This window comes from Setaria italica, chromosome VI (assembly GCF_000263155.2).
Source record: "Setaria italica strain Yugu1 chromosome VI, Setaria_italica_v2.0, whole genome shotgun sequence".
Lineage (NCBI taxonomy): Eukaryota > Viridiplantae > Streptophyta > Magnoliopsida > Poales > Poaceae > Setaria > Setaria italica.
In genome coordinates this window covers 26,012,031-26,033,341 of record NC_028455.1, presented here as the reverse complement: position 1 = coordinate 26,033,341, position 21,311 = coordinate 26,012,031, and the positions used below count along the sequence as shown (strand labels likewise).

At 44.4% G+C, this 21,311-nt stretch overlaps 1 protein-coding gene across 1 annotated transcript; it reads right to left on the bottom strand.

Annotated features, from left to right (window-relative positions):
* Positions 1–4,625: 4,625 nt before the first annotated feature.
* On the bottom strand, positions 4,626–11,008 carry LOC101771932 (ankyrin-1). Its single transcript, XM_022827704.1, is given in 12 exon segments — positions 4,626–5,029; positions 5,224–5,303; positions 5,405–5,572; positions 6,129–6,230; positions 7,041–7,193; positions 8,164–8,358; positions 8,360–8,497; positions 9,306–9,445; positions 9,743–9,874; positions 9,961–10,128; positions 10,675–10,728; positions 10,861–11,008. Coding segments are annotated over 12 exon segments (1,425 nt in total). The 5' UTR covers positions 10,907–11,008; the 3' UTR covers positions 4,626–4,980.
* Positions 11,009–21,311: the final 10,303 nt, after the last annotated feature.

Genomic DNA, 21,311 nt, shown 5'->3' with positions numbered 1-21,311 from the left:
GGTTGCACGCTATGGGCAGTGTACGCGGCGTTTGCGAGACCAGCACCAGCACTTGGTGTGCTTATTGGGTGACCACTGGTGTAGAGTTGCCAGCGAGCAGGGTCCCCTGGCATAGTGCGTGGTCGCGGCCTGATCTGCGGTGCTAGTCATGCACCAAGCCAGACACCGCTGGGCTGCATGACTCGACCGGGGCTGTCGCCTTCCGTTTGGCCGTTGCCAGCGAAACCTTCGAGTCCATGGCTTGGACGACAGCTAGACCGGTGAGGCCCAAGCCTCAGGTTCACCATCACCCGGCCACGCTCGGAGGAGTTGGAGTTGGAGCTCCCTCCAACAGGCTCTTCCTATATAGCCTTAGGTTTTATTTCCTACACTCGGCAAAATATGTTTTTTACCGAGTGCAATTTATATGCCGAGTGTTTTTAGCTCAGCACTCGGCAAAAAGATTTTTGCCGAGTGCCCAAGGACACTAGGCAAATATAAAAACATTCGGCAAATTTGAGGTTTCCGGTAGTGGTCGCACCATGTACTACAAGTACACGACGGCTTCAAGCTACTCCCATCCGAATTACGCCACCTCGCGCCACAATGCAAACTATCACCATTGAACTATCTAAAAGGACAGCATCTATCAGCGCATCATAATTCAGCGGCCAACTGATATGATGAGACTTGTGGAAAAGGGCAGATGGAATGTCAGGCTCCCAGCAAGAGAGCAATTACATATCTTATTTCCCGGAAGACATGGCAAACAGTTTCAAAGTCTGCAATCTAGAAGGGCTATACAGCACCTTTCTCCATCCAAAGTTTCAAAAAAGTAGTTCATCACAAGCTACTCAAATGTAATGAATGGAAACCATTATTTAATATCCAACATCACGGCACTTCCACAATGCTTCGGAACTGCTATAGCGTCTGTCGCATATAACATCCTGTCACTCCAATTACTTGCTACAGTAATCGACATTTCATTCACAGGGAAGATTATTCAAACTTCTTCTACTCCAGGGAAATGCCATGCGTTCCAGAACTGAAATTACAACAAAAAAACCTATTAGGTTTCCACATACGAATTGCATACCATAATGTAAAGTCCAACATCTAGTATAGTCAAGCATGAACTCATGCATTGAAGCAAAGTGAAGATGTGACAAAACTAAAAGCCAAAGTATTAAGCAGACACTTAATAAAAGTTGACGCTATTCCATGTTTGACATCATTTACAAATTTTTCCATGACATCAACCATCTTCTCATAAGGAAGGAGGACCAGAATTAGTTGTTTACGAAATAAAAGGCAGTGATGATTAAGTGTGCAGCCTGTAACCAATAATCAGTTGCAGAGAAAACATATATAATGTCTGAGCAGAAGAACGCTTTGAGAAAAACTCCCTCTCCACCAAATAGCAATATACTGATATACAACCAACATTTCTAGTCCAGATTAATGTTAAATTAAATTAAAAGGACAATGACTTAAGGAACATAAGAGAAGCAACATACACATTGGTAACATCAGATCAAGAACATTAAAGTCTGTATATCAAATAGGTTCTTTAAAATACAAAAAGCACACCTGCTGGTTAGATTGTATGCCACTTTAGTTTTTAGGATCATACTGGTGGTAGTTGGAAATGTAGAAAAAGTAATTTGTGAGAACATGAGTACATCTGCTAAAATCAATGCCCATACAAAATCACAAGTAAACAAAAAGTGATACAACTATTTCAATCCAACAAAAAGGACAACAACTCAGAAACAGAAACCCTAATTAGTTTGCCAAACATATTCTGATATGCCTCACTAGTTGAGCAGTGAATATGATTTATAACCATTTACCATGGTGGATGGAGATTGCGTGGCAAAAAAATACTAACAAGGAAAAGAAGCACTATCTATTGGCAATCACCAAAAACAATCTTACAGCCCACCTTAATTAATAGAGCAGACTACGAGCTTGCTAGAATCACCATAAATTTAATTGTTGAGATCAATTTAGAAACAACAGAGAGGAAAATCACAGCATGTCAACTGACATATTGCTAAAATTCAAGTGTAGAACACAATTGATCATCTCTTATATATTTTTCTTGAAATTTGAACAGTTAACTTGGAAAATCCTTTAAACAGGATAAAGATAGAAAATCACTGCATAAAAACAAAGAATTATGATCCATTTGACAAACACGTTATTTACTTCCGAAATCAAACAAAGTTCAATGGAGAGCCTAGAAATGTATGGATAAATGTATATATTACAAAGGAAAGAGGCATTCAGATAAGAAAGAAAATAATGAAGGAAAAACTGCTCTCACAGAGTCACAAGCAGTTTGGAAAATCCATTTGAGAATCATGTTATTTACTTCCTAGATCAGACAAAGTTCAATGAAGAGAGATGTATATATTACAAAGGAAAAGGCATTCGGATAAGAAATAAAATAATGTAGGAAAAACTGCTCTCGCAGAGTCACAAGCTGTTTGGAAGGGGTTCTATCCTCGAGGAGGCTGATGAAGATATCAACTAAGGCATCACAAAGATGTGATTTTTTTCCCCTATGAATGAAGCAGATCAAAAAGACACCTGACAAGATTAGGCTCCAATTCTGGGAAAAAAAATGCTTTCATCTTGGATTGGAGACAGAATGCATTGTGCATTGATACACATATGCAAGAAAAGAAAAAAAAACATCTGGACGGAAACGTCAAGGCATGAACAAATTCGATTATTTGCACTTATAGTTCTATGCACACACATGAAGCCAGGTCCATCAACCCACCATACATGCATGTAATTTCATGAAGTTTCTGAAATTTCCCAGTTCCCACAATAGAATCTCAAGAAGCGCAAAATATTACTCAATGGCAAAATTAAGATTTGGAGCATAACAGAAATCAAAATATTGTGTCAACTCATAGCCCTCTATCATCTAGAATACCTTTCTCTAGATTCCCCAGAAATGTTACCAGAATAAGTTACAACCGGCTCTATCTTCTTTTCCCAGCTTATAGTGTCAAATTAATGCAAGAAGCATTTGTACGATATTAAATTTACACACCAAAACATAAACAGATGTTAAATCACACAAGGCACCGATTAACTCCAGTCTCAACAGTCCACAGATAGGGTTACAAATATACATCAAGCAATAATAAGCAGAAGCCGCTAACAAGTAAATAAAGAATGCGTCCATCCACATCAACAAGCAAGCTGTACGGAGAAAAGAGTCAAAGCACACCTTTCAATCGTTCTTTAACTTGGCACAGATAGACCTCCACTGGGCCGAAATTGCTGCGCAGATGATGAAGCAGAACGCGACTGAGTGAGTGAACCATCCAATTTCAGCAACCAGGTAACCAGCCCTCTTCTGACAGGACTTGGCCGGCGCGAGCATCAGCATCAGGAAACCAACGACCATGAACACGCACGAGACGAAGTAGATACTTCCAGTGACGGGACCGATGAGCGGATCCTGACGGCGGCGTGCCCGCCTGATATTCCCAGCAAGAGGTCGCTGCGCACGCGCGATCTGCCACGAAAGACCACCGATTACCCACAAAATTCACATACACACACAGGGGAATTTCTCACGCGAGAAAGAACCAGAGCAAGATAAGGGACGGGGATGGGATGGTGCACCAGTGCCTCTCGGATCTCGCGCTGGTGGTTTATCTTGAGGATCTGGGCGATGAGGGCTATGACGGAGAAGTAGAGCATGGTCCCCACGGAGACCATGAAGGCCTCCCTGGCGGCGGCCGCGGCAAGGGAGTCCCTGCCGAAGGCCCGGCGCACGGCCATGGCGGCGGTGCTGGTGATGTTGCACAGCAGCAGCGTGCCGAGGAAGCAGCAGAGGGCGATGCCGGCGACCACCTCGAGCTCGATGTACCCGTACGCAGCAGGCGGTAGCTCCCCGTCCCTCCTCGCCCCGCGCGGAGGCGGATGAGCCGGTGGCGCCCGCGGCTGGCGCCCCGGGCGTGGAGGCGTTGGCGGCCCGATGTCCCCCATGGATTCGCGAACCCTAGGCGCCAGAGGATTCCCTGCGGGGACTGCGAGGGTGGAGTGAGTAGAATGGACTGTGAGGGCGGAGCGGAGTGGAGTGGAGTGGAGTGGACTGCGCGCGTGTAGCGGAGCGGAGGGCTGGTGAGGTGGTTGGGGCGTGCGGGGGATGACGAGGACGCAGGACCCCGACAGAACGGGGCGCGTGCCCGAACCGGCTCGGAGAATATGCTAACCCCACATGGTATCTTGCACACAGCTTGTCATGCATGCTACAGTATCATTTAAGAAAATAATTTTCGTACTCAATTTTGCGGCATCAGTATTCGCTAACCCCAGAAATTTTTGTTCCACCACCGATATCATTTTAGAAACAATTTTCATGCTCAAAAGACCTGGTCCTCCATTTATTTTCCATTTTGTCCAAACAGTGTCTTCCTTGCGTTTCTGTCATTGATATCAAGTCATTTGCAGGTGAAGTGGGGAGCCTTCAAAATTCATCGGTGCCTGAGTAGCATCGGTCCAAGAAGAATTAAATTTGTCGTTGGAAAGCATTGATGCTGGATGGTGGTATGGTTCTACATGGAAAACTGTTAGAGCTACTCATCGATCCATCATTTCGTGCTATCGTCATTCACCTTTGTACCGCGAGATTGTAAAAGTCAACTCGATAAAATCATACAGCCACCGAGCAGCAATACCGTGCGCCGGTTGAACAGGCAATTTCACACCACGCGTTTAGTAATTTAGTATTTGCAGCTGCAAGTACGTAGGGTTCACCAGCAATTTCTACCATGTCTTGACGCAGAGCGCCCTCCCAACTTTCCAGACTAATTCAGTTGCAGTGTGCAGAACACATTCTCGCGTGCTTCTCCTTACAATTCGTTAGACATTTGGCATTCCTTTTTCCCCTAACTAAACATAATCACTTGGAATTGATCACTCCCTTCTGTGACCCCCACATGCTGCTCATAGTCAGACGGCCACGCTTCACAGCTCATCTTCATCGGGTGAGGCCTTCATTAGTTCCATAGCCTTCCTGCAAAAACCAAAGGAAGGAAACAATTTTCAGTTGTAATCACAGAAGCATTCTGTCATGACAGAAATAATGTCATAAAGAAACGTTGAAAGTTGTCCAAACACATCGCCGTGGCCTGTTGCCATTTGACATATGCTAACTGCTTGTTATTGTTATACACGCACAAAAGGGACAAACAAAAGGTAGCATGTTACCGTAGTTCTCTCTCAATCTCTTCGTTTCCAGGATCCAACTTCTGCGCATCCAGAAGAGCGTCATAGGCTTGCTTGTGCTCCTAAGACGTAGCAAATCCAGGCACATAAGACAACCACACCTCAGCTAAATTTGAAGTGTATAAGCAGATCGGCACTATGGCAGGCTAGGCGTGTATCTCACCCCTAGTAGCATGTGAGCTGCAGCCAGACGATAGCAACCTTTGGCCCAGTCAGGTCGCATCATCCTGCACTTGTAAGCATCTGACAGGGCACCTTCGCCATCACCCATTTGCAGTCGACAGAGGCTCCTGTTTGAATATAGCGTTGCATCTGGTGCATGATCTATAGCCTATATGATCAAACAAGACAATCATACAATTACATTTCCCAATCTTAAATGATAACAACTGGAAATTAGATTGTAGGAATTATTTGTGGTCTGTAGACTACAGATTTCGCACTCGCCAACAGATAGATGCCTGTAGGCAAACTTCTTGGACTGACATTCATCATGTGGCAAGGGGAAAGTTTAATATTCTACCATTGCTACAACATTTTTCCGGTTTTATATGAACAGTAAAAAGTGTGCGTTTCAAATTATTCTTTATTAGATGTGCTCTAAAGATCCTATCAAGTTCAGTCTGTCCATGTCCATCTAGTCTTAAGTCGTAACTGCATCAATGCACAGTCACGTTGAAATAGATGAAATTACAAGACTGTCTTCGCTAATGATAAGTTACCAGAACACTTTAACTGATGCAAATTAGATAAAGAAAAAAACACTAGTTGGCGAGCCAGACAACCTTTTCTAGTTTTACTTTTGGAAAACCAATAAATGTTGCAGTTGGTTCCCTGCTAATGGAACAGGTTATCTGCTAAACATAGAAAAGGTTCCAAAGACTTACCAAACCATAACATTTTGATGCCAAGTCATAATCCTTCAGCTTGAATGCCTTACTTGCCTGTGACTTGAACATAGCTTTTCTTCTTGCAATGTGACGTTCCTCCTAAACAATTAAATAATGAAAAGTTTAATGCAACCCAGCTTCATATTTGGATTACTGAATAAAACATATTTCTCAAGCATGATTTTATAAGAAAAGAAACCTAATATCTTTATCTCAATAAAATTTTTAGCTTGTAGTCTAAGATGAACTGTCTGAGTTAATGACAGTGTAGATAACTCACATGGGCAGCGTGTGAGATGCAGTGGTTAGTTATATTTTATCGATATGGATTCTACTCGGAAATAATCCTGAAAGTCAAGGACTCAAGGTCTTGCCATCCATAATAGATGCTGGACAGCAGATAGAATAGCACGCCGTGGGTTGCCACACACCCTAGTTGTGCCTGCTAAGAAATGACCAATCACCTTCTAGCCGGCCGTGTATTCCCGGACAGGTGTGAATTTAGTGTTAAAAAGCTGGCCTCAGTTTAATGCAATAAAGCGAGGGGAAATGACCTACATATTATATACTAAAAAGGGAAAAGTAAGCTACAGCAAACAAAAGTAAACCAAAGAAATAATAAGGGAAAGGATGGAACAGATTCTACTGTACATAGTTTATCCAATCTGCGATTTCTTGGAAATAACTAGCTTTCTCTTTATGAATAACCATGGTGAATTCAAAATTTTGCTCTGCAGCTCTGAACTGTTGGTTCAAAATTATCAAAAATCCAGTCATATCTCACTGTCCTCAAAGTTGAGGGAGAAAATGGTCTATTCTCTACTACAAAGGAGTATGACAGTAGAGCACAGTATATACATATATAGAATATTTTGTACGACAAGGGAATTCAAGGTATACATAGCATACCAATGGCTTTTTATGTTCCAATTTTGCATGAGAGATTACTCCATCAACACTCCAGTTTGGAACACCTGGAATTGGTGAAGTCAAGGGAAAGAGCATTTCAACTTCTTCCATGCAATCATTTAATGCAGCAAGCTCCACTGGCAATCTACCCAACTGCAACAGGAAGGAAATTGCCATTTCTGTAAATATTAATTAGATAATCAGCAAGGTCAAGATAGAGAGAGAATTGTGATATCGTTTGAAATGACCACTACGTAGTATTAGTATTGGAGCAGTAAGTTAACTAACAACTTGGGGAAAAGTCATCTGCCAGCAATAATTTAGGCAACAGGCACAATAATTTCTTTTGCGTTCTGCAGACGCGAGACTTCATGTGTCACCACAATTCTCCATTAGTTGTAAAAGAGCTAGCTACATCAACTGATCGAAAATTGCACAAAGTAGAAAGCATACTTTAATGAATTTGTCCATGATATCTACATATTCTCTCCATTGATTTCTATACACAGCACCAAAAAATTTGAACAGTATTTTATTTTATGGTGGATAATTAATAGCTACAACAACTAAACGAGTTTAAGTAATTTCAATATGAAACTAATGGTACCACTTTTTGTGTCAGTAAACATACATATTGTTGGTTGAAATTAGAAAATTAGAATGTCAAAAAGTTGAAATGCATGTGACGTAAAAAAAATAGAAACTGGCAAACGACTATTTAACCATGGATCCTGTTCTTCCTTCATAGCCGGATAGCACTATAAAGCTAGGACGTTTAAGGACTCCATGATCAACCACAGTAATCACAGCTCTTCAGACTAAAATATGCAAATAATTGAGTATATCTTTCCCTTAAATCTCAATATGACATTCAACAGAAAACAACAATATGCATCTGTGACATAAAAATAAAAAACTATTAGAATGGAAGGTCAAAAAAGATATCCCTATTGCCTAGGAGCAAATGCAATGTCTTGTCAAAGCAGTGAAACTCATCCTAGAAAAGCTCCACAACATAACCAGAGAAGCTGAATAATAGACAGTATCATAAGAACCTAAAGATACAGAGTGGAAAACTGGACAGTATCAGAAGAACATCTAGAAATAACATATAAAAATATACATCATCTGGAATATTAGGGTCTGCTCCAGCCTTTAACAGTAACCGAACTTCATTCGTATAACCTCCCCGCATCGTAGCAATTACTAGAGGAGATATCAAAGAGCCTTTGCCATTGACATCAGCACCAGCCTGTGAAAAGGTTCATACAATTCCCTTTTTAGAAAAATGGCACAAATGAGTAAGCAAAGTAGCATCTTAGCAGAAGTTTAACAAAATGAGTCAATAATTCAAGAAAAATACTTGCCTTAATTAGTAGCTTCATGCATTTCAATGAATGGTAAATAAGAGCACCCATCAGTGGAGTGTGGGCACCATTAAAGGTGGTGCTGTTTGGCTGAAAGAAGAATATGAGCAGTCCCCATCAGTAACTTGATAAACAAGGAAACCAAATTTTCAGAGTCAGGGCAAAACAGCGTAAGAGGAACTAACGAGATAATACAATCTTACTGTTCTACCTTCGAAAGTTGTAATGCAGGTAACAATTACAATCGGATAGTGGGTGTATAATGATAAAGGGTTCAATTGTCATCAGATAGTAGATATAAAATGATGAATGGTTGGAAGAAAACAATCAAAGTTGATCTTCAGACTGTCTTTCTTATTTTGACAAACAAATACTCCATGGTATTTGCTGAAAAGAACATATTTAAAATATATTTTATATACTGAATATAAGAAAAAGGAGCATTTTAGTTTAGAACACTTGCTTACAGTTCAAACTTGGCACCCAAATTCTTTAAGAGGAAAATTCAATTGGATTTAACTAATCAGATAACATTCCATGAGGGCTGATTGAATCATATAATATCATCTTTAGTTCTTTACCCAGGTATCCTAAGTGGTTGCCGAACCAGGTGAGATCATCTCACGGTCCTACACACTATCAGAATATTATTTGTCTGAACAATTCAGTTTAGTACTATGATGGCATCATATAACATAAGATCATCTATCGAAAGTTACAAATAGAAAAAGGGAAGAAAGGTTCATGAGTTACCATATTAAGAATAGAGTCAGACAACCAAAAACACATATATGACATGTCATCTGAGTAGTTGGTCAAGCAAAAGAAACATCTACCTATCCATATTAACTCTTGAAAAGAAAAGAAAAATGAAATAATATGCATCAGGGCAATATACGTCTGCGTGGTGATCCAATAAAATCTTCACAGTCTTATCCTGCTCATTGTTAGCAGCCTGATGGAGTGCTGTCCCATGGCCATAGTCTGTGTCGACAGGGATTCCTTTTGAAAGCAGGAACTCTGTTACCTTAGTACTTCCTGTGAGCGAGATTAGTTTAAAAATCATAAAGTTATGAACAATAGAATAAACAGAGTACATAATAACAGACAACCAATAATGATCAAGTTGAACTACAAGTAAGCACTTTTAGCAAGTGATACTCCAAAACCAAACAAGCACTTTTAGCAAGTGATACTCCAAAAACAAACAATTAATTAGCAACATGAATTCATGAAGAATGACACAAGGAGACTTCTAGTTGTAAGTACTACTATCACAACATGACAGGTAATACAAAAGATAAGTCGCATGTGCATTTGTGACAGAAAAATAACCACTGCATGCAGCATGGTGTAGAACAGTGCGTCCTTTATCATCTGCTTTCATTAGATCACCACCACGATCAAGAAGATACTTCACAGTAGAAACATCACCAGACTGAGCAGCGGTCATAAATGGTGTCACACCTGGCATGAAAAGAAACAGTTCACAAATCTCATACAGCAAGTGCTAAAGGTAGTCACAGATGACAACTGTGAGTCAGTTAACAAACCTCCAGCTGCAGTCATATTTGCATTCCCCCCAAGTTCCTCCACCAAGTACTTGCAGACCTCCAGATGGCCCGCACACGCTGCGCAATGCAGCACCCCGACGCCAGCCTTTTCAAAAGAGAAAACTGCAGCCTGGTCACCGTTTCTTTTGCCAAGACTCGCTACAATGCCTGTCTCCCGAAGCAAACATCAAAAAATCATAACACTGAGGAAGCAATAGCTAACATGTGCAACACAAAATAGCGAGAAAGAACCTCAATATGTGAGCAGCAGAAGCAGAATGCAAAAAAGACAGGACTTTGCGCGACGTCGACACATCTTGCAATCACTAGGACATCTGCACTGGCTAATCCTAAGTGCCCGCGAGGCCGAGCAGGCTCGGAATCGCGTGATGGAACAGGTCAGACGTACACAGCATCACCCAAAAACTGATAATTTCCAAAGACATGATGACAAAGATACATGCTGAATTGCAGAACTCCCACCGCCAACGATTTAAGACAAAAAAAAAAGTTACTTTTTTTCCCATAAGAGGTGATATTATCAGGATTACAAGGACCGCAAAGGCGAAAACACAACATAAAGCGTCACTACGCCTCTAGAACCAAATCAAATTTGGGGGTCAATTAATCTAAGCACAGGACTACAGGAGCACGCAACCACGCAAGAGCCAAACACCTGAGGGAGGGAAAGGGGATCGATGGATGCGGGTATACCTTTGATCCGGCCGAGGTCGCCCTCCAAGGCAGCCTTGATGAGCTTGTCCTCAGCTGCGCACACACACAAACCAAAGCCAGGGAAATCGCAATTAGAAAAATGCAAAATGCATCCTAGTGTTCCCGCACGCGCGCGCGGGAGCCCGCGGAAGCGAGCAGGAGGGAGGGATTTGGGGCGGGGCGTACTGGAGTCGTTGCCGGTGCGGGGGCGATAGATGAAGGGCGCCTCCATGGCTCGCCTCGTCCCCAGCGAGGCCACCTCTCGCACTCGTCCCGTGAAGAGGAAGGAGGAAGCTTCCGGAGGAAGGAGCACTGGAGCAGGGATTTTGGAACACACGCCGCCTGCGCCGCGCCACGGTGGGGGGGGAGGAGTTGGGGGTTTTCTTCGCTTGCCTCGCTTCCGCTTTGGCCCGGCCGGGTGGAGAGGTGGACAGGGCGTTGGTGCACCGGCCGCGGCGGCTGGACCTCTCTGCTCTTTCACTTCGCTTGGGGGCAGCTGGGTTTACCAACACCCGGCGCACGGGAGCGGCTGGGCGCGGCCGGCCTCCCACGATTTCGCTGGACGGCCGCCATGTCTACCTGCTCTCAGTGACATGGGTGGCCCACGGGGAAGAGGGAGCGTTTGATAGGTGGGTGGCAGACGGGGCGGACGCTGTGGAGGTTGCTTGCGGCGTGCGCGGGCAGAGCAGAGCCTGTGGATGGCGGACGCGTGTGCAGCGAGGACGACCCAAAGGCTGCTGGCCTGCTGCATCGCGTGCGCCGCTCCCTTCCTCGCCAACGTGCTGCGTGCCTATCAACGACCCGGGTGTTTGTGGGGGCGTTTGGTTCCTTTGCTTATTTTTAACCAAGTGTCACATCAATATTTAGATACTAATTAGGAGTATTAAACGTAGGCTATTTACAAAACCTATTATATAAGTGGAGGCTAAACAGCGAGACGAACCTATTAAGCCTAATTAATCCATCATTAGCAAATGTTTACTGTAGCAACACATTGTCAAATCATGGACTAATTAGGCTTAATAGATTCGAATCATGGACTAATTAGGCTTAATAGATTCGTCTCGCCGTTTAGCCTCCACTTATGTTATGGATTTTGTAAATAGTCTACGTTTAATACTCCTAATTAGTATCTAAATATTGATGTGACACTTGCTTAAAAATAAGCAAATTGAACCAAACCAGGCCTGTATACGTTTAGCAGCTGTTATATCGAATGTTTGATACTAATTAGAAGTATTAAATATAGTCTAATTACAAAACTAATTGTGCAGATGGAGTCTAATTCGCGAGACGAATCTATTGAGCCTAATTAGTTCATGATTTGATAATGTGGTGCTACAGTAACCATTTGCTAATGATGGATTAATTAGGTTTAATAGATTCATCTCGCGAATTAGTATATGGATTCTGCAGTTAGTTTTATAATTAGCTCATGTTTAGTCCTTCTAATTAGCGTCCGAACATTCGATGTGACCCTCCTAAAGTTTAGTAGCTCGCATTCAAATACCCCCTCAACAGCTAGCCGCGTAGGTAGAGACTAGCATTACTGTGGCAAACGCGCGATTGTGCGAACAAGCTGCAGAGTCCCATCCTGAGCCAAAGCCAACCACACGTGTCCGTGTGTGGGCTGCCAAAATTGCGAGTACTTGCCGCATCACGTGCAGACAACAAAATAAATAGTTTATACAGTAGTACCGTCTGCAAACTATTTGATTTATATATGGACACATAAATCATGATAATCAAATATATATACCATTTTGTTTCTTGTTTGAGATAATACATGTTGTATGCATTGCATGAGAATATAATTCTGTCAGAGAAACCGTGAGGTAACATTTTCATTTAATTTCAGACCTTCTTCATGTTTAAAGGATCCCTTTGAGCTTGTTTGGTTGCCTGGAGGAGTCTAGCCTAGCTCGCACCAGCCAACCAGACTTCCCAGAGTCAGGCTCAATGCATGCAGGAGCATGGTGTTTGGTTGTCTGTTCACACGAGTCGGGCTCTCCCGAAAACCTATTTGTTGCTCGTATGAGGACGGATTGCATGAGATAAAAATATATAAATAATCATCATAATGACATTTATTCCAGGAAACTATTATCTTGTAGCTCTTAGTTTATCTTATTACTCCTTAATATTAATCGAAATATGTTAATATCATTTAATATGTGCTAATAATGCATTAAAAATGTTATTAGATGACTAATTACCCGCACCACGACCGATTTCTGCGTTCCTCCAGAGCCTGGCTGTGGGAGGTTTCTTGCATGCGCGGAGCCTAGCCAAGCAGATACGCAAACTAAACAAACGTGTGTTCTCGCACCGGTAGAATCTGGCTGAGGGCGGATGCAGACAACAAAACGCGCCCTTTGTGATGTCTTCCTCTGTTGAGGGACACATCCTATAAAGTTCAAGATCCTTATCTGAAGTCCTATCTCTCGGACGTTGACTCTCGTATCTTGTTTCTCTGTCTCTCTCAATCCTATCTATTGATCTATTCAGGGTGTAGAGGCCGGCGGCCGGCAGCTCAGCTCCGGCGTCAAGCGTGATGTCCGGAAGCCGGTGCGGTTCGGCATGGAGCACGAGCAGCAGGAACGTAGCACGACATCTCGGCGTGAGCAACCAGCCGGCGGCGTGGAGCAGGTGACCAGCCGGCAGCGCCGTGTGGACGGCGCACGCACAGGCCAGGTTTGCTCGCCGTTGCCGATCTATTTTTGCCCGGCAAAAGAATGGCGCTGTCATCAAACAAATCGCCCGCGCCCGCACCCGCACCGAATCGGCACCGTCGTAGGGAGAAGTCGGCCGATACAACGCATCGGCGCCTTCTCGCGGATGATTTTGCTTGTGTGCCGTCTCTCCGTTGTACATGTCCTAAGATATCATGTATATATATTTTTATGAATTGGTCCTTTAATGGGATCCTTGGTAATTGGTAGCTTAGCATTTCAATCTTCAACACGCATTTCAATTATGATCCTTGGTAGTAATTGATAGTTTACTATCCCAATTCTTTCACTTCAAGATCAGGAGGTGACCGAGCAAAGATTCCAAGGCCTCGAGTGCGACGTCATACGAGATAAGATGTGGAGAATACACTTAACTTGTTGTCTATACATACTATTGACGACTTCTATCTTTAGCGTGATTACGTTTTATTTCCATCTCGACACGTGTGAACACGAGGATGACGAGCTTCCAGCAATGATTTCCTCTACAGTTATCCAACAGAGGTGGTGGATAAAAGGACAAGCGCCTGAGACTAGTGGAACTTCTACAGGGCACGGTTTGACTTGCCAAGTTAGAGGTGGTGCTAAGATTAGTGGGACTTCTGTACACGTACAACAGTTTAGATATTTGCTGTCTATTTGACTTGCCAAGTCACACAAAGATAATAATACAAACAGTTTATAATGGATTGTCTATACAACCATCTGCGAACTATTCTATGCATGCATACATCTATGATAAAGTATAAATTATATCTCTATGCACTATTTTGTTACTTTTTTATACAAAAGAGAGCACCGTATGGTTCAGGACTAAAAACATCAACTTGGAGAAGATGGAGAGCGTCTACACAGTATGCCTCTTCCTGATCTTGCTTGACTGAAATGCCACTGAACTGATCAGGTTACACAGCATTTTCAGACGGTGTCCTGACAAAACACTTCCTGTATTGAAGAGTCGCACAAATGTACCATGTTTATCTTATGGACGTGGATACACCGAGAGGGGTCTCCGGATAAGACTCCGCGGAGGGCCCCTATCCACTCCCGGCCTCCCGTGGGAAAAAAAAAACATCTCATCATCTTCCTTCTTGCACCGCTTCTTCACCGCCCGCGACTGCAACTGCGCGACGACGAATCCTGCCCGCCCTGCTCCGCCACCAGCTTCCCCCTCGCTGCCATCGCCTCCGACACTGGCAAGGACCGCCCTCCTCTCTCCCCTCCCCTCCCCTCCCTCTCCCCTCCTCCCCCCTTCCTCTCACCCCATCTCCTTTGAACCCGAGCTCCACGCCTCCTCCGCCGTCCCTCCCGACTTCAACGGCAGCGGCGGCGGCGCCGGAACCACCACCTACAACCCACTGCCATTGCTAACCACACCTGCCTTGATGCCCCTGCCGCCAACCCTCCCCAACCGGCCTCCTCCACGATCCCGGCGGGCACCGCCGTCGCCGCCCGCCGTTCCGCCCACACCCCACCGCCACCGCCAGTCCGGCAGCCGCCCCGGCCATTCCTTTAGATCTGGCGAGCATAGAGTTCCTCCCCAACCCAAAACCTCCAAACCCTAACCAGGTCAAAGCTCGTCGGAGTTGGAGGTCATCGACGGAGAAGACAATGTCCGCATCGGAAGAGGTCGCATGGAGAAGATTCGATTTGTTACTTTTTTCTCAATTTGTTACTTCTCTTCTTTTCTTCCTTTTCTGTCTTCCTATTTTTCATCATCCTATCTGAATCAGGAGGGCTCTCCCTTTAACTCTAAATCGAGAGCCCTCTCGATTTAGATTTTGCGTTATCTAATTGGCTAGAGCATGAGACTAAAGTTAAAATTCAATCCACGTATACTTCAGTTTGCAAACAAAACTCAGTTTCTACTAACAAACCAACCGATCAAAATTTTAGCCTTTCCGAGCCTAACTGATCCTACTGCTGACTGCTGACCCGCTGAAAATTCCCCCATCCACTAGCTTAAGCAGGACAAACAGGTCACGGATGGATGGAAGAACACTGAGAAATCGAGCTGCACCTCTTGCCGACCCCGGTAGCTAGCGCTATTGCATCGCGGAAGCCTGCTACTGCTGCTTTTACAAAAATCAAGCCGCCGTAGAGCCGGTGTAGCCACGGCAGACGTCAAGGGAGGAGGAATTGCCTGCTCCAGAGTGCAGATCCAACTATCGAGCAACCCATCGCGCCATCATTTGCCCTTCTCTCCAGGTTGATGCGGCCACCAGAAACAGGAACCACCGCTGCTGCGCCCTTCTTCTTCGCAACCGACGCCGCGCCCTTGCGCTTTCCCAGCGCCTCCGAGCCGGTCGGCTCCTGCAACAACGACGAACCCTCCTGCATCTGTTAGGGAGGAGAATAGATGAACACGGGGGAGGCAACAAGATGGTATCGGGGATGGAGTTTGGCGCGCCAGAACACGATTGATTTGCTTCCATCTTCGCGCGCGCCGCGGGAGGATCTGGACTGTCGTCGTCCTACGCCGACGACACGTGCAACGCCGCTGCCGTCTCGTCTCTCTCCTCATTAATGAGGGTCAACGTCAGATGAAATTGCACCGCTGGCGGCATATAGACGGCAGGTGTCTATCCGTTGTAAGTGCCCTAAGGGATACAGGACCACCACTAAGGAAGGGTCGCCAGCAACACCAAGTTACCACTGGTCATTGGAGTGTCTAGTGAGGATGTCGCTAAGACTGGAGAGAGGTGGCTATGACTGGGAATCGAGCTAGAGCATGCTGCGTCGGAGAGAGGAGGAAGACATAGTAGGTGGTAAAAGATTGCTACCTATTGGATTACAATCGTGTGGCTAAAAAAATTATTTGAAGGTGTATTGTTAAATGATCCATGTTAAAAATTGTATTCTACTTCCTCCGTTCCAAATTATATGTAGGTCGTTTTAATTTTTCTAGGTTTATAGTTTTTACTATACATCTACATATACACCATATCTAGATACATAGCAAAATTTATAAATTAAAAAATAAAACGACCTATAATTTAAAATGGAGGAAGTAACTTTTAAATGTGTTGGACATGTAGGAGAAGATGCATAGAAAGAGAAATGGCTTTGGCCTTCTTCGAGCCAGTGGCTTGGGTTAAAATGCAAAGGGAGGAAGACAGGAAATGCCTAAAATCGATCAATCAAAGTCCATTAACCATTCCCAGGATTATCCATGTGTAGAAACGATTATACAAATGCACAAAAGAAATCTATAATGTTTAAAATTGAGCTCATTGGATAAGACAACGCCGTTTTTCATTACCATTGTAGAGAAAACGATTAATATAAAATGTATCACGCACGCGAATGCCTTGTGCGCGTGTCCATTTGTGAGCCTCACTACGGAAAACAGTAAGTTTGTCGAGTGCCCCAGGCACTCGGCGAAGGCCCAGAAACACTCGGCAAAGCATTTGCCGAGTGTAACACTCGGCAAACAGGACTCGGCGAACCTTCCCTCGACAAACAGTGGATTTGCCGAGTGTCAAACGTCGGGCACTCGGCAAACGCTTTGCCGAGTGTCAAAAACACTCGGTAAAACTAAACACTCGGCAAAAAGGCGTTGACGGACTGTCACGGTAACGGAGTTTTTGCCGAGTGCCAAACGGAAAAACACTCGGCAAAGGTTTACGTGTTGCCAAGTGCCTCCTTCCCGACACTCGGCGAAGATTCAAATGTTGCCGAGTGCCGTCTTCCAAACACTCGGCGAAGATTTATACGTTGCCGAGTGTCGTACTCATGACACTCGGCGAACTTTTACTTTTTGCCGAGTGTCGATTGCGTGGCACTCGGCAAATAAGACGCTTCCGCCAGCATTTTATGGCACCTTTACTGAGTGTTGTATCGAAAACACTCGGCAAAGTAGTACCAGAATAACAGAAATTGGCCTCTTTGCCGAGTGTTACAGATTCGTTACGTATAAAGTACCCCTCTCAAATAACAACCACAGAAGCATCACAGGCATATAGATTGCATCACAAGCACACAAATAACATTCACAAGTACATATAGGTTCTCGTCTAAACAAGTAATTCACAAGTTTGCTTAACACACTAGCCGTTCAAACAAGTCACTGATGAGGATGTGTAGGTGGCCACTACCCCCAAGATGATTTTGCGTTGGATGCCGCCAATTGATTCTGTACAAAGTTAAAGAGATTGCATTAGTCACTTTTCTAGTGTAAGTTTCTAGTGCCTGTAGTTTCTAGTTTAATTCTAGATTGATTGTAAGGTTGATAAGTGACTCATAGGAGTAGCTGCAGGAGGTGGAGGTGACGAGAATAGGTTCGGTGGCATAGGTGGTGGAGTTTGACCTAAACTCTAAAAAACACTCTACATGTACTGGAATATCGACTCCATCCTCTGCCTTTCTATCTGCCGATCCGCCTTGATCCTCACCTCTAGGTCCTTCCGTCGCTTCTGTTCTACTTTCACCTGGGCCTACAATATTTCATCCCAATGTCTTATTGCAAAGCAAAAGGTACGTAAAAATCAACGAAAGATGAAACAAATAGAAATAACCTGCAGAGCCTGCATCTGTAACTGTGCAGTGGTCGGCCGTGCCCGTACCTCGGGGCTCGAGTCCGTGCTCCTTGCTCAGATCTGGGAGAGACTGGGAGTACTGGCAATGTCGATCATGCTATCACCAATCCAATACCGGCCATGCTTCTTGCCTCCTCCCACCCTATTACAATTTCTGCATCAGTATCCTGGGAGCTCGGATCGAACTCTGGCCCATGAATCTCCCTTGCCATTGATGTGTACTCGGTGACGCGGCTGTGGATGCTTGGATGGCTGTACGCCTCGGGCAGGTCCTCCGGGTTAAAGTCGATGTCGGCCGTCGCCTTGCCCTTTTTGGACATAACCCATGCCTTGAACCGGGAGCACTCCTGGCCATCATGTGATGTAGTCTGCGGCAAAAATGCAAAATGATTAGAAATTATGCAGTATTGAGCGTGAGAATAAAGAAATGAATTCGCGTACCCATTTTTCCTTGTATTCATCAAGGCTCAGGCTGCCTTGATGGTGTGATGCATATGGCATCTGCAGACGTCGCTCCCAGCAAGCAAGGTGATTCTCCAACCACCCGGGCTGCAACCACACGTCCACCATTTGTTCCCAGCACCGGATATGGGCTCGGCACCACCACGGAGGCACCTACATCATCAAGTGTGTGACATATAACAAAAGAAATTAAGCGTAATTAATCTCAGAAATAGTAAGTATTAACATTCTATATTTACCGCCATGAATTCTTCCTTGGTCAGGTTCATTGTCCTTGCCTCTTCTTTTTTGACCTTCATGCTTCTGAATTCAGCATAGAAGTCGATGATGGCCTGAACCCGCGTCTCGTAGTGCATGTCCTTGATGAGCTTCTTGGTGATTTGTTCAGTGACGGAGGCCACCCTAGCCTCGAATCCCTCCTAGCATCTATAGAAGTCCTACGTATAGACACGTTGCATACAATTATTATTTCAAGAATGTCCACCGAAGCTGATGTATTAACCAATGTAGTGTTGTGAATACTTACCCACAGCTCGACCTTCACCCGCTCTACCTTGTTGGCGAATGTCCTGTGGTTACGATCACTAACGTCGGCGGCAGCAACGTAGTGGTCCCACGTGTAGGCCGGCTTCTCCTGTCCGGCAAAGACCACTAGACCAGGGAAGTGTAGCCTACACAAAAGACCAAGGATGCCGTTGACCTTGCAGTTGTGGCCACCCCCACTGAGCTTAATCCAACTCCTGCACAAGTGATTAATATAAATTATTAGTTTCTATTATAATTTTCAACATATCAAAAGTGCTGAGAATATGTAAAGGAACTTACTTTGCCCCAGTGGGTTGAATTAGTGGGTGTCTATGAAGAGGAATCAGTCGCCTCGGGAGGGACAAGGGACCTTGCAACCAGATCTTGGACTGCGAATCCCCTGCCTCCTCCCATTCCTCCCTCTCCTGCTCCTGCTCCTGCTCCTCCTCCTCCTGTACCTTCGCCTCATCACTAGAGGCGTGCGCAGAAGGTATCTCCTCCTCCTCAGATGACCGGGGCGAAGGTACAGGCGATGGGGGCCTCACCCCTTTACCCTTTCCTCGATCCCTGCCTCGACCCCTGCCTCTACCCTGGACCTGTGCCTCCTCCGTTTCCTCGACCAGTGCGTCACCCCTGCCTCCACCCCTGCCTCGACGCCTCCCTCGACCCCTCGACATCTGACCTTGTACTTGACCTTGAAGTTGACCCTGAAGCTGCAGCTTTGAATTTTTCGTAAAGTGCTGCCATCTTCCTCGTACCACCCACCATTGTTCAATCACCTGCAATTAAAAAGAGTAAACCAATCAGCACAGATAAACAAAACATACTTAGGAAGATATGCAAAATAAACTAAACATACTTAAAAAATAACATGGTATGACAAATAATAAATAAATTAGTACGGCCCATACATGTATTAGAAATAATCGTCATGATCGGGATTAGCTGGATCATAAGTCTCATCATCACTGTCACGTGTCTCAATAAAATCATTCCCGTGCTCCGAAAGAGCAATGTTGTCATCAATGTCCTGTCCTAACTATAATCGCTGAAGTCATTCTAACTCCTTCATATTATGAACCTCATCTCCAGCGTCCTCGTCAGCAAACCTTTCATTGTCTACTTCCATTCCGAAAGCTTCGGTTAAGTCAATCTCAAAAATCCCTTCGAGCCCATCTTCTTGAAAAAAATCTCCGTCATATGTGTTAGGGTCAATGTTGTAATCTTCATTGTTTGGTTTGGCATTCATAGATGCATCGGTTTGGCCTTGCAAGTTCAAGTAGGGTGGTTCGCTATGTTATTCGCATGTATGAGCAACTTGTAATATCAAACTAAGTACGAGCTAAATTGGACTGTACCTTATGTTTGAACCAAGAAATGAAATCAGGCATTCCATTTCCCGCACCCTCTCTGAGAAGAATCTCCGCTTCGTGCGGGGTAGGTTCCCTTGAATTACACCAGAAGTGATGATGGAATTCCCTGTACCAACGAGAAACATGCGAGTTGGACGCAGAATAGTGACTAATAGCGAACAAGCAAGTTTGTTGAGAACTTACAGTATGTACGGCTCCACCTCAGATAGGTTGATCAATACATACACCATGATAGTGCGCCACTCTTCATGTTTCAAGATCTTCTGTGTCACACCACTTGCACTTCCGAGTTATCCTTGAAAAAGGCTAAGGCTCGATTCAGCTTTGCTGTCATTGTAAGAAGGGGGTGGATTATGCACGCTAGGAAGGTTGTTAGCATAGTATTTTGTTGTGAAGTTTGACACCTCCTCCAGAATGTATGCCTCTGCAATGGATGCTTCAATTTTGCATTTATTTTTATATTTAGTTTGAAGAACCTTTTGACATCTCTCAATTGAATAGCACCAACGGCCCTGCACAGGCCCCCCCATTTGTGTTTCATACGAGAGGTGCAGAATCATATGCTAGCATCGGATTGAAGAAGCCAGGTGGAAACATCTTCTCCAACTTACAGAGCAATAGAAGCATCATTCTTTCCATTTTTGCAATCACAGTTCGAGATAACTCCTTGGCACAAAGCTGGCAGAAGAAATTGCTCAACTTCGCTAGCACCTGCTAGACATGCTCAGGGACATAGCCTCGAACCATCACCGGAAGTAGGCGCTTAAGCCATACGTGGTAATCATGACTTTTGAGCCCGTTGATTTGCATACTAGCTAAGTTCACTCCCCTCTTCAGATTCGCTGCATACCCATTAGGGAACATTAACGTTTGAAACCATTCTAGTACCTCCCTCCTTTGAGCCCTCGTCAGGATGAAAACGGCCTTAGGCTTTCTCCACGACTTGCCGACTCTAGGAGGCGCCATGTCTAGCTTTGGTCTGTTGCATAACCTTGCTTGATCCACTC